The following is an 18,457-nucleotide window of genomic DNA, read 5'->3' as shown; positions in this document are numbered from 1 at the left end:
TCCAAGGCCCAACACCATATAATCATTAAGACCCAAACTATGTCCCATCTAAGGCCCAATTTTCCAAATTGGGCCCAAGCCCTTACATGGGCCTTACCCTAAGCCCATTAATTTAGTCTAGTTCAATTGCTTGCTCTTGGATGGTCCATTATTATCTCAATCATTTAGGCCCAACATAAAGGCCCAATTATATACTCAAGTTAAATTAAGGTTTCACATAAAATGTCGATTAAGGTTAAGTTTCCTACTCAATCCATTAAGGAATTATTCCTCTAAGGACTTAATCCATTAAGGACTTAATCCATTAAGTCCAATATTACTTAGATTAATTTCTTGACGACGATTATTATTTAATATCTCCAGTTATTAAATAATTCCCATGTGTCCCGATTAATTCCTCAAATTAGGGTTTTATTGGCATTGCAGTTCTTCCGTCCCAAATGTTAGCCCATTTATCAATTTATTGGGCTTTTAGGTCCAATAAGGCTTTATTGGGCCTACTAAGCCCACTAGAATGTCCTTAAGCCCACTAAGGCTTTATTGGGTCAATTAGAGTCCATTAGACTCATTAGGGTTTTTACTAAGCCCATTTAGCTACATTAGGCCCATTAGCCTAACAAAGGCCCATTAGGGTTTCAAGCACCCCAAACGAATCACACTTGATGAGGCAAGACACACCGCCACCCGACACGGCGGCCGGTGGCGGCAGCCACCACCCTAAGGTGGTGGTTTTCAATTCCTTTTATTATTCAAATTTCAGATTACATTTTACAAGGCTAATAATCGAAATAAACACACAAAATCACTATGATACTTGGTGTTTCAAGGCGGCAGCCACCACCTCACGGTGGTGGCGGTGGTTGTTCTTAATATTCCGGCCAAACCAGCCACTCACGATGCACACACACAGAAAACACACACACACACGCACATTAAAGAGTGGCTCACGCACTAGCCACCCACCTGGTGGCTCCCGGCGGCGGAAATAGCGAATCTGAGATGGCAGTCACAATTAATCGACCTGTGGATGATAGTAGCCACCATGGCCGGCTGCCATGGTGGTTCTTCACAACCCTACTCGACCGACAGTCCACACACACGAACACAACGACATTTCGAGATGGAAAATGGTGACCAGAGCAACAAAATGTGCCAAACGGCGGTGATAGCGGTGCTCACGGCGGCATTTGCGATCGCTAGAGCAGCGACTCGAGCCACGCTTGCAGCGGTAACAGCGACGAAGCCACCGGTGGTGTTTAGTGACGGTCTCACAGCCCAACGGGGATCGAATCAAAAGAAAGAGAAGGAGAGAAAGAGCAGCATTCGGGAAATAGCAACAGCAGCCACAGTCTCGTCCTTCATGCTTGTTGCCGGAGTCATTCGCTCGGTGGTTAGCTATATCGACGGAGGAGGGAACGGCCGCTGGAGATGAGGGAGGTATAAGGTGGTAGAGGGTTGGCGGCTGCAATGCGTTTCCAGGGTTAGGGCAATCGGAGATGTGGGTTCATATATCCCGCTCCTAACAAACTTCCATCCATATTAACAACATTAGTCCCTCCTTTCCTCATTTCTTTCAAAATAGGGCCGATATTTACCATGTAAACCCTCATAATCATAATAATTACCCTTTGAACCCTCACCATTAAAATCCCTAACAACTTAGGTACACAATTTACCAAACAGTGCCCCAATGTCTCAATTATAACATATTCAGCCCTTCCACCTCATTTCTTTTTAAATTAATTCCCGATAATTACCACAGAGCCCATGTCTTCATAATTATTTATAAATGAGTCCCGAACTCACACTTTTAACCCCCGACTTCTAAAAATGTGCAATTAACTCCTCGAACCCAACACCCTGCATATATAATTATTTATTTTAGGCTACCATTCGTTCATTCATTTATTTATTTAACTAATAAATAAACGGGTGTTACATGAGCACTGTGGTTAAACCTAGGCAGTTATGTAATCATGTCTAGGGTCAATATAGCCTGATCAACTATATCCATTCGAGACATGACCAACATGTGCTTGGGAGTGTTTGTGGTGTTGTAGGAGGCCTAAAACTTACTAAGTATTCCTACCATAAGAAATTGATAGAACAAAACATTCATCATAAAATACTATAGGAGTATTTTAGTCAGAAATGAATTCATTGTAGAAATTCATTCCACGTGTTGCTACTCATTTTTTCCTAGCAATAGTTTACTTGCTTTAGTAACTTTTTCCTATTATCGCTTAGTAGAACACATTATTTATCATATAGAGACATATCTTGTTTGATATCTCTTGGTTCTAAAGTCAAAGGAACTTATCATCTTCTTCTTCCTGATATAGAACAAGATGGCTCCAAAGAAAAGACCCAACAAGAAGAACAACAGTTCCTCGATGGATTCAACGCCACCACCACCTCCTTAGTTCGACCGCACAATGTTCCAGGCAGCCGTTACTTCCGTTGTGACTGCTGCTTTGTCACAGATAAATCCCGATGGCTCTAGCGGGTCCGGGAGTGGTAATCATTCCCAAAGTCATGAAGGAAGTCATGGATACCAGAAGGAGTGCTCCTATAAAGACTTCATGAATGCAAAACCTACATCTTTCGACGACACTGGAGGTGTTATTGCTTTGACTCGATGGTTCGAGAAGACCGAGTCTATCTTCGAAATCTATTCCTGTCTCGAAGCCAACAAAGTGAAATTCACCGCATGAACTTTCACCAACAGAGCATTGACCAGGTGGAATAGTCGGGTCAAATCCCTAAGACTGCCAGTAGCAAATGCTATGGGATGGGAGAACTTGAAGATACCGATGTTGATTACCGGTTGAAAGATATCGATGATGGTTACCGGTTGAAAGATACCGATGAAGGTTACTGGTTGAAAGATACCGATGAAGGTTACCGGTTGAAAGATACCGAACATATTGTATGGTATGTGGTATGATGGTGAAACTCACTAAGCTTTGTGCTTACAGTTTTGGTTTTGGTTTCAGGTACCTCTTCGTCGAAGGGGAAGGAGCCGGCGTTGTAGCAGCGCATCACACACACACACACTCATGGTTTCCGCAAGGAGTTTTTGGGACTGTACTCTGATTTTTATTATTTTTGACGTTATGGTTTGGGACACAACAATATGATTTTGTGACGTGTTGTTTATTTGACAATATTTTGGTAAAAATGTTTATGGAATTGTTAATTTAAAAATGAAATTTTCAGGCTTGAATTTTGGGATGTTACAAGTTTGTATCAGAGCCCTGGTTTGAGGAATTGGGGCACACCCTCTATGGTGTCTGGACTCATACCGAGGGACTGAAAGATTTTTACAAGAAAAATGGTTTTCTAAAATCTAAATTGAGAAATTCTAAGAAAGACAAAGTGTGTGATGCGTGCGACCGGCCGGGCTTAAATAAGCTTTCTCCAAGATACCTATACTTGCTATGTTATGTTATATGGTTTTGATTCAGAAAACTGCATGCTAAAATAGGACTAAGGATCTAGGAGGATTCCTTGTGTGCCTGATATATGATTCTGAGAATTGCATGCTAGTGAGGGCTAAGGATCTAGGAAGGATGCCTTATGTGCCTGTTGTATGAGTTGTATGCTAGGACTGTTTAGTCAATAGTAGGATGGCCTGTGTAGGTTATGCCTGGTTTGGTTACTCAATGCACGAACGCTGCTTGCTTTGTGCTATGGGGGTTCTGGCTAGCTCCAACTAACTAAGGAGCGGATATGTAACAGTATCCGCAAGCTAGTTATGGGGAGGTGGAGGGGACTCCTAGTGCAGCTGATGGCGGAGAGTAGGTCGGAGAATGCCCTAGGGAAGCCTAGGATGAGGTCAGTGGAAAGGGTATCGGAAAAAGGGACTTGGCGAAGTCGAAGCAATCCTTGAGGAAAGTACGTTTAGATGTGGAAGGTAGTATGGGCCCGTACTACTGAAAGAAAAGGACCCGTACTCAAATCAAGGAGGGCCTAGATGGAACCTAGAAACTTGGAAAGTATATGAGACCTCTAAAAGGTATATGTGACCCTGACAATCATATGTTTATTTTCAGAATGGTGGTCACGCAACATGGAGCAGGAGGTTCAAGATCTGGGTCAGGATCGGGCTCGGGCGCAAGATCCGAGCATGTGGATGATGGGTTACGCGAGTTCATCGCGTCCGAGATCACGAGGGGTATCCTTGATTCAATGCCGATTATTTTTGGGTCGATCAAGGAAGGCATGATTAAGCTAATGAAGGATCGCTTCAGGGCGTTCAGGAGTGACATGGCGACTAGCCAGTCAGGGCCATGCACACTGTTCTTTAAGGACTTCAAAGGGAGTGGTGCACCAGATTTCCATGGGGTGAAGGACCCCATTGCTGCTAGGAGATGGATCACAAACATCGAGTCTGCGCAGCTGACGAGCTTCTGCCCGGAAGGGTGGAAGGTCCGTTTCGCTGCAGGGAGTTTGAGCGACAGGGCCAGAGATTGGTGGGAGTCGGTTGGTGACTCTCTGGGAGCCTCGGCTGTTGAGGCTATGGCCTGATCAGACTTTATGACCAGATTCAGGGCGGAGATTGCACCAGCTGTGGAGATTCAGTAGCTGGTAAGGGAGTTCTTGGACATGAGATAGACTACGGAGACTGTGGCGGAGATCACCACCAAGTTCCGGGAGAGGGAATTGCTGGTGCCCCATTATGCGGGTGATGAGGACATGAAGATGACCCACTACCATGACATGCTACGAGTTGACATCCAAGAGCATGTCACTTTCTCAGCTTGCCCTACCCTGGGTTCAATGATTGCCAGGACTAGGGAAAGGGATATTGATCTGGAGCACATTCAGAAGAGGAAGGCATCGGAGGGGCTGGCGATGGGGGCTTCAGGGAAGAAGACCAAGGGATCCGATGGTTGGCCGAAAGCCAGCAGGGCGGGACTGTTGTGGGAAATGCGGTTGGTCAAACGAGAGAGCTTGTCGCATTGGGCCGGGTTCAGGCTTCTATAAGTGCAACAAGGTTGGACATTTTGTCAAAGATTGTACTGTCCCTACTCCTGCGATTTAGATATCATAATTGATTTGTTTCCATTGCAATCAGAAGGGCCATAAAAGGCCAATTGCCCTAGATTGACAGCAGCAGCAGCAACGGCGCCGACAATGGCACCGACTCCAGCGACATCGCAGGTAGTGGATGGCCGGAAGGCCAAGTTGGAGGCTCTAGTGGTTCGGAGCCGAGCATTTCAGCTGACAGCCGAGGAGGCACGCACTGCACCCGATGTTGTGATGGGTATGATTTCTTATTTTATGCTTTTATGTTATGTCACTGTGATTTTGATATATTATGTGCCTTGCTTCGGATCGTTCCATGTGAATGGTATCCTAGTTCAGGTTTTGTTTGATTCGGGTGCCACTCGATCATTTGTCTCTCTGGCGCTTAGCAAGAAGTTTCCGGAATCTTCAGGCATGTTGGATTGCCCTCTAGAGGTCGAGATTGTGGACGACCAGTCGGTACGAGCGTCGGAGGTCTACCGGGATTGTGTTTTGAGGCTGTTCGAGGAACGTTACTTGGTGGACTTGGTTCCCTTACCTTTGCGGGGGAACAAGGTCATTATTGGTATTGACTGGCGGAGCCCCAATGGGGCAGTGATCGACTACATGCAACAGTTAGTGCGGATTGGGACCCCTAGTGGGGGAGAGCTGGTGGTTCAGGGCGAAAGGCCACAACGAGGAACACCTTTATGTTCAGCAGCGAGGGCTAGGCGCTACCTTCAGCAGGGTTACGCAGGTTATGTCACCTATGTTATGGATACCCAGGAGGATGGTAGGGCGACGGTGGGTGATGTGCCCGTAGTACGGGAGTTTGAGAACGTATTCCCCAAGGATTTGCTTGGGGTACCTCCAAAGAAGCAGGTGGAATTCAGAATCGACTTGGTCCCTGGTGTGGCTCCGATAACCAATGCATCATATCGGTTGGCTCCTCCTAAGATGCAGGAGTTGTCTACACAGCTGCAGGAGGTGTTAGACAAGGGATTCATTAGACCGAACAGTTCACCCTTAGGAGCCCCGATTTTGTTTGTGAAGAAGAAGGAAAGGTCGCTTCGGATGTGTATAGATTATCGGGAGCTGAATAAGGTAACAGTGAAGAACCGTTACCCACTCCCGAGGATTGATGACCTCTTTAACCAGTTACAGGGAGCATCTTAGTTCTCTAAGATTGATCTGCACTCAGGATATCATCAGATGAGGGTCAGAGAGGAGGATATACAGAGGATGGCGTTCCGGACATGCTGTGGCCACTATGAGTTCGTGGTGATGCCTTTCGGGCTCACCAATACTCCCGCCGTGTTCATGGATCTCATGAACCGCGTGTGCAGACCGATGTTGGATAGGTCCATGATAGTTATTATCGATGACATCTTGGTCTATTCCAAGACGCAGGAGGAGCATGAGGACCATCTGCGAGAGGCTCTGGAGCCTTTGAGAAGGGAGAGCTTGTATGCTAAGTTCTCCAAGTGTGAGTTCTGGTTGCACGAGGTGCAGTTTCTTGGGCACCTTGTCAACCAAAACGAGATTTCGGTAGATCCGACCAAAGTGGAGGCCGTGATGAGATGGGAGGTTCCAAGGTCTCCATCTGTGATTCGGAGTTTCCTAGGAATAGCCGGCTACTATCGGAGATTCATCCAGGATTTCTCCAAGATAGTCGTACCCCTGACCAGGATAACGAGTAAGGCCGTGGTCTTTCATTGGGGGGCCTGAGCAGCAGGCTGCATTCGAGACATTGAGGCAGAGATTGTGCGAGGAGCCAATATTAGCCCTGCCAGAGGGCATGGAGGATTTTGTCATGTATGGTGATGCGTCTATCTCGGGTTTGGGCGCAGTATTGATGTAGAGAGGGCATGTCATTGCTTACGCTTCAAGGCAGCTGAAACCTCACGAGGCGAAGTACCAGATGCAGGATTTGGAGTTGGGGGCCGTTGTGTTCGTCGTCAATATTTGGTAACATAACCTCTATGGGGTTTGTTGTACGATTTACACGGACCACAAGAGCCTGAGGTATCTCATGGACCAGCCAAATCTGAATATGAGGCAGCGCTGGTGGCTTGATGTGGTAAAGGATTATGACTGTGAGATCCTCTACCATCCAGGAAAGGCCAATATGGTGGTCGACGCGCTTAGCCACAAGGCAGCACCGATAAGGGATATCTATCTGAGGATGACAGTGGTGACTCCACTTTTGGAGCAGATTCGGTAGGCCCAGTAGGAGGCCATGAAGGAGGAACATCGGAAGAGCGAGCGGATTGTAGGGCAGGTTTCCTCTTTCGACTATGATAGTCGAGGGTTATTGACACTACACCGTAGGGTGTGGGTTCCGTGCCACGGGGGTGTGCACCAGGTTCTGTGGCGACGAAGATGTATAGGAATCTTCGCCTAGACTATTGGTGGCCCTGCATGAAAGGGGATGTAGCATTGTACATGGAGCGGTGCTTGAACCGCAGGAAGGTCCAGGCCGAGCACCAGAGGCCACACAAGAAGATGAAGTCGTTGGACATTCCGCTGTGGAAATGGGAGGACATTATGATGGATTTTATCATAAAGCTTCCCAGGACTGCGCGAGGGGTGGATTCGATTTTGATCATCATCGATCGATTGACCAAGAGCGCTCATTTTATTCCGATTCAGGAGAGCATCTCGGCCGAGAAGCTGGCCGACATCTATATCAGGGAGGTGGTGGCACGACACGGAGTGCTATTGTCGGTGATTTCAGACAGAGATGTGCGGTTCACTTCCAGATTTTGGAAGAAGTTTCACGATGAGCTGGTTACTCGTCTGCAGTTTAGCACCACCTTTCACCCTTAGACGGATGGTCAGAGCGAGCGGACCATCCAAACTCTGGAGGATATGCTGCGAGCATGCGTGTTAGACTTCAGAGATAGTTGGGATACCTACCTCCCTTTGGCGGAGTTCTCCTATAACAATAGTTATCACGCGAGTATCGATCGTCCTCCCTTCGAGATGTTGTACGGGAGGAAGTGCAGGACCCCGATATGTTAGGGCGAGGTTGGCCATAGGGTAATAGGGAGCACCGAAGTAGTGCTCAAGACGACAGAGAGGATTCAGTAGGTCCGGAGCAGGCTTCAGACTGCTCAAAGTCAGCAGAAAAGTTATGCCGATAAGCACCGATCAGACCTAGAATTCCAGGTCGCGGATATGGTTCTCCTGAAGGTGTCGCCATGGAAGGGCATAATCCGATTTAGGAAACGAGGCAAGTTGGGACCCATGTACATTGGACCGTTTAGAGTTATAGCCCGAGTAGCTAAGGTGGCGTATAGACTGGATCTGCCAGCCGAACTCAGACACATCCACAACACTTTCCACGTTTTCCAGCTGCGAAAGTGCCTTGTGGACTACTCGGTAATGGTGCCCTTGGAGGACATTTAGGTTGATGGCAGCGTGAACTACATTGAGAGACCTGTGGCGATCCTCCACTGGAAGTCAAAGGATTTGAGGAACAAGATAGTGGAACTCGTGAAGGTGGAATGGCAGCACCGGAAGGGTTCAGAATGGACTTGGGAGCCGGTGGACGAGATGATGGAGCACTACCCAGAGTTGTTTCAGGAACAAGCAGTAGACTTCGAAGTCGATGTCTAATGTGTGTAAAACGAACCTAGTTTTAATCCTAACAAACTCAAATGTAAAAAAAACACACGCAGGCAGTGTACCTATCGATAGTAGTTTAGTTTAAGCAAGTAGGGTATCGAACACAGGGAACGATAACAATCAAATTGAGTACTAGTATTACCTAATTAAAAACAATTAATAAAAAAGGGGCTTTTCTCTAGTTTTAAAAGACTAAAAACTTAATCAACCACCTTAAAACTCAAACAAAGACAATTAACAACTAAGAAGAACAAGAAAGGACAACTAGATTCAATGATAAAAGAGACTTCTGCTTAGATTCAATTTACTTATCCCTATGGTTGATTTCGTGGTGAGTGCAATGAATTAATATGTCAATGGTTACCGATTCCTAATGTGATTGGGTTCATGTTCATTATTACCAATCCTTTAGTAGACAAGTTAATTCAAACAATGATCAAGTGATTAAATTAACAAGTTTCCTAGTGTGCAGTTCGTATCAAGCAAGACTTATAACAATAGTTAATCAAATTTGTTCAATTCAATCAACTAATGTATGGATGTTCATCACACATGCTCACACATTGATTTACATATTTTATAGTTAACCCTAGTTTCATATTCATTATTCCTATGCATACAATCTTATATCCATAAAACTATATGAATCAAGTAATTAAGAAGATATTCATGCAACTGAATCACTTATTTGTTCACTAAAAACATTTATCATCAGTACATAAGGATCTTTAGTGAGCTTAACAAGATAAATAACCAAATTAATATCAATTCAACCACTCAATCAAACCATGTTCATAACATTATCTCATCCAAACAGAAGTAAAAAGCTTTTAGCTCATATCTACAGCAAGTAATAACCTAAAATCAAAATATAATGATTCAAACATGGTTCAAAACGAAGATTAAGAAAAGACAAATGATTATTTGCCTTTTATTCTCTTTGAAGTTGCCTCTTATGTCAAAATCTCGAAAATAGTAGCTCCAAGAACCCTTCTGGACATCAAAAGTCGCAGCTAGCCTGTAGCAAAAATCTCGAAAATAGTAGCTCCAAGAACCCTTCTTTTTTCCAGCTTCTTTCTTTAATCTTCAATCTCTAAGATTCCAATCACTCAATCCTCTTACTTTTTCACCCAAGCATGTCTTTTATTGCTGAAATTGAAATATTAAGCCAATTAATTACCTTTTTTTTTTTCATAAAATGCTATAAAATCAACAATAATTAATAAGATAATGAATGATTTCTATGACTAAATAAGCCCATATCAAAGTCTAAAATAAGTAGGGGAGATTTGTAGCACCTGGTTCTTGGTACACATTTCTTTTTATTTTTATTTAAGTATTTTGCATTTTTGGGTTCGGACTTGGCGAGTTGAAGGACCAACTCACCGAGTAGAGGTGGGATGGGACGCGAGATTTAAGCGATGGAGTCGACGACTCGAGTCCCGGACTCGAAGAGTGGATGTTGTCTGGACAAAAGCCCATATCCGAGGGTTTGCACCCTATTTAACCAATGTTATGTCGACCATAACGTCCCTTATACTCCCAAAACACCTCTCATTGAAACCCTAGCCGTTATTGAAGAAATCTAAGCCTTGTTGGTGGATTTTTGTGCTTGTGGTCTTAAGAAGGAAGGAGAAAAGCTTGAGGAAGCAAGTAGAGACCAAGGGAACCCGAGTATGTGCACTTTCTATAGTTCATTGAAGGTAAAACGTTGTAACCTTGCTCACTCATTTGTTAGATCCCTCTTTGGGAAGATTTAGGGCTTTTATAAGCCATTTTTGGTGGCCAACCATGTTTGCAAACATGGTTGAGGGTTTAAGCTTAAGGAGTCACTAGGCAAGTTTGGTTGCTTTTGCACCCATGAAAGGTCCCATGCACCATAGGAGCTTGTTTTATGTCTTTTTGAGCTCAAAGTCCCATGCAAGCATGTAAAGTTTGTAACTTTACAAGCTAGATCGATTGTAGAAGCTTGGATCTATCTTTTGATCAAAGGTTGTACATCAGAAATCGAGGATTTAGAGTGTGGACATGACCGACTCGGCGAATCCGTTCTTGGATTCGACGAGTCCGAGGCTTTGAGCCCCATATCTGTTAAGGGTTAAAGGAACCCAGTTGAGTGTTAGAAGGGTTGTAACCGGACATAAAGAGTTACCCAATGCATTGGACGTGATTTTAATGAGCTGTTGACACTCCACAGCTGGTGCAAACTCTGCCCTGAGTCTGGTCATAAAGTCTGACCAGGTCATAGCCTCACCAGTCGAGGCTCCCAGAGAGTCACCAACTGACTCCCACCAATCTCTGGCCCTATCTCTCAAATACCCTGCAACGAAATGGACCTTCGATCCTTCCAGGAAGAATCTCATCAGCTGCGCAGACTCGATGTCTACGATCCATCTCCTAGCAGCAATGGGGTCTTTCACCCCATGGAAATCCAGTGGACCACTCCCTCTAAAGTCCTTAAAGGATAGTGTGCATGATCCTGACTGGCTGGTCGCCAAGTCACTCCTAAACGCCCTGAGGCGATCCTCCATCAGCTCAATGATCCCTTCCTTGATTGACCCAAAGATAACCAGCGTCGCATCAAGGATACCTCTCGTGATCTCGGACGCGATGAACTCGCGTAACCCATCATCCGCATGCTCGGATCCTGCACCCAAACTCGATCCTGAACCTCCCGCTCCATGTCGCATGACCACCATTATGATAATAAACATACAAATTTCAGGGTCACATATACTTTCTGGAGGTCTCACACACTTTCCAAGTTTCCAGGTTCCATCTAGGCCCTCCTTTATTCGAGTACGGATCCTTTGCTTTTAGTAGTACGGGCCCATACTACCTTCCACATCTACCTATAATTTCCTCAAGGATTGCTTCGACTTCACCAAGTCCCTTTTACCGATACCCTTTCCACTGACCTCATCCTAGGCTTCCCTAGGGCACTCTCCGACCTACCCTCTGCCATCAGCTGCACTAGGAGTCCCCACCACCTCCGCATAACTAGTTTGCGAATATTGTTACATATTCGTTCCTTAGCTAGTTGAAGATGGCCAGGACCCCCATAGCACAAATCAAACAACATTCGTGCATTGGGTAACTAAACCAGGAATAAGTTACACATGTCATCCTACTGCTGACTAAAAAGTCCTAGCATACAACTCATACAACAGGTATATAAGGCATCCTCCCTAGACCCTTAGCCCTAACTAGCATGCAATTCTCATAATCAAATATCAGGCACACAAGTCATCCTCCTAGATCCTTAGTCCTATTCTAGCATGTAGTTTTCTAAATCAAAACCATATAACATAACATTGCAAGTATGGGTATCTTGGGGAAAACTTACTTGATCCCAGCCGGTCGCATGCATCACACACCTTGTCTTTCTTAAAATTCCTCCATTTAGATTTTAGAAAGCCATTTTCCTTGTAAAAATCTTTTAGTCCCTTGGTTTGAGTCCAAACACCCCCAAGGGTGTGTCCGAATCCCTCAAACCAGGGCTCTGATACCAACTTGTAACATCCCAAATTTCAAGCCCGAAAATTTTATTTTTGAATTAATGATTTATAAAACATTTTACCATAACATTGTCAATAAAGCAACACATTACAAAATCATAATGTTGTGTCCCAAACCATGACATCAAAAGTAATGAAAATCATAATACAATCCCAGAAAGTCCGATGCGGAATCATGTGTGTGTGTGTGTGATGCGATGCTACGTCGCCGACTCTTTCCCTTTAGACGAAGAGGTACCTGAAACCAAAACTGAAATCGTAAGCACAAAGCTTAGTGATTTCCCCCATCATACCACATACCATCCAATATCATCGGTATCTTTCAACCGATAATCATCATCGATATCTTTCAACCGGTAATCATCATCGGTATCTTTTAACCGGTAACTTCCATCGATATCTTTCAACTAGTAATCATCATCGGTATCTTTCAACCGGTAACCATCATCGGTATCTTTCAACCGGTAACTTGGGACTATTCCACCCCTTACCACTAGCATACATGAATAAGATATAAACATACAGTCAGGCATATTCGGGTACTAACCTACCCTTCGGTCCTAAGGACTGCTGTTAGGGAAAGTGATCCCTACTATGCACATAACATATCATATAGATAAATCTCATGACCAAAGCACATAACCAGACCAAGATAATTATCACGAAGACAATCATCTTCTAAATACCCCTCTTTGGTGGGATGGCATTGTGGCCTTAGACCCACCCCTACTGGAAGGAAACTCACCTCAATGTCGTGCAGTGTTTGAACTATCCTCGACATACAATTCGACTCCTCGATCCCTACACAACAACCTTTAAGTCAGCACACAGAATGTGCAACCCTAAACAGGGTAGTTCAAGTCCAGTCAAAGTCAACTTCAAGTTGACCCGACTCGTCGAGTTGGGCCGTCAGCTTGTCGAGTCCCTAACCTTTTACCCGTCCTTAACCACGACTCGACTCGTCGATTTTGGCAACGACTCGATGAGTTCCTCTTCTTTACGAGCATCGAATGAACCTTCATCCGACTCGCCGAGTTGTATGAACAACTCATACAGTTCACCGTCATCTGATGAACAAGTCCTGACCTTGACTCGCCGAGTATTATGAACAACTCGTCGAGTTCATCTTCAACTGTAAGGAGATTGCCTTGGACTCACTGAGTCTGTTCTAGCACTCGTCGAGTCCCATGAACTCCAGGTCTAAAACTAAGTCCAATGCGTTGGGTCACTCCTTCTGACCTGCTACAACCCTTTTAACACCCAACTGAGTTCTTTTAACCCTCAAATGATATGGGACTTAATGCCTTGGACTCGTTGAGCCCCAAGAATGGACTCGCCGAGTCGATAACGTCCACACCCTAAATCCTTGATTTCTGATGTACAACACTTGACCTAATGATAGATCCAAGCCCCTAAGCTCGATCTAGCATGTAAAGTTACGAACTTTACGTGTATCCATGGGACTTTTGAGCCTAAAAGGCCCTAAAATGGTTCTTATAATGTATGGGACCTTCCTTGAGTGCAAAAGTAACTCCAATCTGCCTTGTGACCCTTCCCAAGTGCTAGATCTGAAGTCTTGACCCCCACCTATGTTTGCAAATCATGGTTGGTCACCTCATATGGCTTAAAAGCCTTAAATCTCCCCCAAAAAGGGATCTAACAAACAAGCAAGCAAGGTACAGACTTTATACCTTTCAAAGACTGCAAATGATGAAACAAATTCGAATCCTTCAGTCTCCTCTTGATCCTTCTATGCTCTTCCTTCTTCATTGAGGTCAGAAACCATAAAAATCACTCAAAAGCCTTAGCTCTTGCACCTAAACACTTAGGGTTTGCTATGGAGGGTCTTTGGGAGCAATAGGGATGAGTGGTGGCTAAAGGAGATGATTAGATAGGGTGCAAACCCTCAGATTAGGGTTTTTGTCAAGTCAGAGTCTACTCGTCGAGTCTGGCCGTCGACTCAATGAGTCTGCCACTTAAGTCCAGTGCCCAAACCCACTACTACTTGACGAGTTGGGCCTTCAACTCGCCGAGTCCCAGGCCAAAAATGAAAAATACACTAAATAAAATACATACCATGAGCCGGGTGCTACATGCATAAGTTTAAAAATGTTTGAAAAAAATGAAAAAGTAAACAAAGAAAAATAGTTAATGCCAAAGGAAATTTATTAATGTAAACCAATAACGCGTTCACATGTCTCAAACAAAACTGTGTTCATTTTTAGGTTCAAAATATCAATCCATCCTATTTAAAAGGTTTAATCATTTTTGCTATGTTTTTAACCCATCGAAAGATATAATATTGAACATCGGAAAACAAAATTTTGATATTTTTAATTTTACTATTTAAAACTTTCTCATTTCTTTTAAGGGGAAACACATACATTCAAGTTAAAAATTCATCAATAATATAATTATACTACTCGACAACAGAACCCGATCAAACAAAAAATACATGATTTTGCGAACTAAGAACATACATCTACAACAAATTATAACAAATAAATGAAATAAATTCATGTTTTCTTTTGGATCGAAATATACAAAAATAAATATTTTATTTAAATATAAAAAAGTATAATTAGAAAAATGTAAATATAAATTGAAAGTGAAAAAATCACCCAAATACATTTTACACTTTTAAAAGATTGATTATTATAAATACTATTGACGACGGTGAGTGTAACCGTCGTCCTCAAAATCTCAGCCCTTAAAACTCCACGTTCTTTCAATCTCGTCTGCATAAACTTCAATTTAGCGGTTTCTTGCAATTCATCTTCCTGGTTCTTCTCCGCACGATTCCGTTTGGACCCACGTTGTAGAGAATTGCTTGTTGTTTCCTCAAGAACCAGTTGATTTGGAAATTGCATTCAAGTGTAGCACGCATCCGACTTTTGCCGTTAACGGGCAATTGGTTTTAATCGATAACTGCACCGCACGATTCCATGGTTGCTAGAATCAGGTGGCTCTCAATAACTATCTTGGCTATATAAAGAGTTGAATTTGAGGGTAATTGCTTTAATTAGAGTTGTCCATTGACAATTGTTGGAATAAATAGTTGCTTCTGTTGCTCCAATGTCTTTTGAATCGTCTGAGATACCTTCGATTAAGGTAAAAATTCATTTGTTTATTCGATTTCCATTGTTTTTATGTCATTGCATTTTTTTGTTTCAATTGGTAAACTAATTGATTCGTTTGATGTCATGTTTTTGCCAATTCGTGTAATCTTTCTTCACGTACGTCTTGTTCCCGAGTTTAATTGAGTTTCATTAAACGAAAGAAAAGAAAGGGATGGAAGATATGGAGAGAAAAGAAAGGGAGGGGAAGGAAATGATTAACTTTTTCGTGTTCCCGAGTCTGAAGAAAAGGAAAGGAAATGATTATTTAACTGTGTGATGTTATCCTTATCATTGATTCTCTTCTCTCCAAATCTCTCCAATTTGGGAGGAAGATTAGGAGGGAAGATTTTCCTCTGATTTCCTTTCTTTTCTTCCTAAATCATTCCAAAAAAAACTCGGGAACACGGTGGTTTACTTTTTCTCTCCGATTCCCTCCCTTTCTCTCCACTTCCCCCGTTAAATGAGACCCGGGAACGGGGTGGTAAGGTTAGCTTATTATCTCGATTCATTTGATATTTAGTCTATTGTATAATAAAGTTCAATATAATCGAAAGTAATGTTCATTAATGTTTCAATTCTCGATTTCATATGTATTAATAATTTTGTTACCTATACTTTTTTTATGTAGAACATTGAAGTTGTTGCTGAAAAATTGTATCCTCCGAAAGATATATCAAAATCAACAGTTGATGCTAATGATTCCAATTCCTCTGACATACCTTCAGCTGAGGTAAACATTCAATTGTTTAATTGATTTATGCTGTTTGTATTTTATTGGAATTGTTTGTTTAAATTGGTAAAAGTAATTTATTACATACATTTATGTTTTGCAATTCGTTTGTTGTTTTCCCAGAAAAGGTAAGGTTGCGTTTAGTTGCGGAAATACAGTTTTCATTTTCTGTTTTCTGTTTTCCATTTTCAGTTTTCATTTTTTGTTTTCATTTTTCATTGGAAAATTTAGAAAACGCGTTTAGTTCAGTCTTATTCATTTTTCATTTTCTGTTTTAGAAAATTTGAAAACGCGTTTAGATGTGTATTTTTCTATCGGTTTTCATTTTCCATTTTTTGTTATTTTAACTAATATCACAAACACCACCCCACCCCCACCCATCCTCGCCCCCACCCACCCCCACCCCCACGCACTGTACCTACGCCACCCACCCCACCCCACCCACCCCCACCCACCCTACCTATGCTACCCACCCCACCCTCACCCACCCTACCCACCCCACCCACCTACCCTACCACCCCACCTCACCCACCCTATCCCACCCCACTCTACCCTAACTCATACCCTACCCCTACCTACCCACCACCACCACCTCCAACCCCACCCTACCTACCACCCTTATTCTTTCTACCTATCACCCCACCCACATATACATTTAATATATAAGAAGCAACATAAAATTCAATGTATCATTTAACATAAAAATGAACATTTTAATAAGACAAGTTTTACTATTTTAATGCTATCAATATTGTGAACGCCCCCGGAAACATTGTGTATGTCTTTCCCATAACATGTTAGCAATTGAATCTCTAACTTGAAGCATTTCATCTTGATCTGTCATATCCAAAGGAAAACCCTCTTGAACCACGTTAAAGCCTTCTGTGAGTTCTTGAAAATTTTCACCACCATATGTATTGAATAAAGTGTCTGCCCTATCCTCCATCCGTATATAATTATGCAGTGCACAACATGCATGCGGGATCAACATTTGGCGTCTCAACGGATAGTTTGGTATATATTTCAAAATGTGAAATCCTTTTTTAAGAACACCAAATGCCCGCTCTATGACATTCCGAACAGATGAATGTACAAAGTTGAATAATTCTTTCTTTCCTCTAACTCCACTACCACTTTGCCAATCAGACCGATGATACCGCTCACCACGATATGGAGCTAAAAATCCCTTTAGATTTGGATACCCACTATCAACAACATAGAAATAATCTACACCACATAAAGTAAATATATATATTTAAGTCGATTATTTAGAAACTAGATTAAATAAATTAGTTAAAGAAATGTTGAGAAGTCTTACCACCGGTCGGTATTGGAAATTTGTTTTCGGGTCTAATAACAGCGTCATAAAATACACGAGAGTCATTCGCTATTCCCTCCTAGCCAGTATAAACAAAAGTAAACATCATATCATGGGAACAAATCACCATCACATTTTGTGTAACAAGCACTGCTTTTCTTCCGCGAAATGACTTTTGTTTTGATAATCGAGCCCAAGCTGCTACGTGAGTGCCATCAATAGCACCGATACAATTCTGCATTGAAATTATGTATGTTAGAGAGATAGAGGTTTTATGTATAAGTGTTAACAAAGAGATCATTGAATACCTTAAAGAATGGATACCATCTCGAATCTGCTCGAATTTCTGGTTGAACTTCACCTATGTTAGTTGTTTTAACTACTGTAAGAGCAAATGCCTTCAAAGCTCTTAAAACATACTTAAACCAATAATGTACAGTCCCCGTAGAATGTTGAAAACGATCTGAAATCATTCTATGGCTTGTTCCATGACATAAAATCCGCAAACTCATTGCCAAACCTTCTTCTACACTAACATCCCTTCGATCTTCCAATAAATTCATCATCTTTAGTTTATCACACAAGTTTAAAAAAACATGTGGCTTCATCCTAATTGCTTCATAACACTGGATAGGATTACCGCACATTATCTCTCGAATGTATTCTTTTCCACTTAGCATAGATGTCCTACAAGGAGTTCGATCAATAAAATTCCTATTGTTCTTTATTAACAAAGCAATCATCATCATATCATCCAACTCATCATCGTCATCATCTGAGTAAGAGCTACTATCCGATGAATATGACATTGGGACACTTTATCTGCACCATAAACCATTGAATTTAATGTCAATCAAGTAAAATAACACACAAAAAAAAGTAAATTCACACATCAAGTTCCATACATATCATCAAAATGTTCCACAAAATGACATCAAGTTTATACATAAAGATCAAAACATAAACTAGTGCAATATGTTTATATGACATCCTTAAATTCTAAAACAACTACCCATCTAAACTATTAAGCCACTGTTTCCTCCTATTCTCAAACATCATTAGGAACATTTTTCTCCAATTAATATCAGGAAAGAAGGACAATGCTTTAGTTTACGATCTTGCACCAACACCA

General features: G+C 42.4%; 1 protein-coding gene across 1 annotated transcript; it reads right to left on the bottom strand.

The window, feature by feature from the left end:
• Positions 1-16,752: 16,752 nt before the first annotated feature.
• On the bottom strand, positions 16,753-18,134 carry LOC145039969 (uncharacterized). The gene is made up of 4 exons (XM_078987964.1): positions 17,634-18,134; positions 17,453-17,560; positions 17,326-17,404; positions 16,753-17,234 (listed from the first exon to the last, which is right to left on the bottom strand). The coding sequence occupies exons 1-4, from the start codon at positions 18,132-18,134 to the stop codon at positions 16,753-16,755; spliced, it is 1,170 nt and encodes a 389-aa protein (XP_078844090.1).
• Between the last annotated feature and the right edge of the window lie 323 nt (positions 18,135-18,457).

Source organism: Lactuca saligna, chromosome 4 (assembly GCF_052625555.1).
Source record: "Lactuca saligna cultivar CGN05327 chromosome 4, ASM5262555v1, whole genome shotgun sequence".
NCBI lineage: Eukaryota > Viridiplantae > Streptophyta > Magnoliopsida > Asterales > Asteraceae > Lactuca > Lactuca saligna.
The sequence above is the reverse complement of the archived record's forward strand: the minus strand, read 5'-3'. Positions and strand labels throughout refer to the sequence as shown.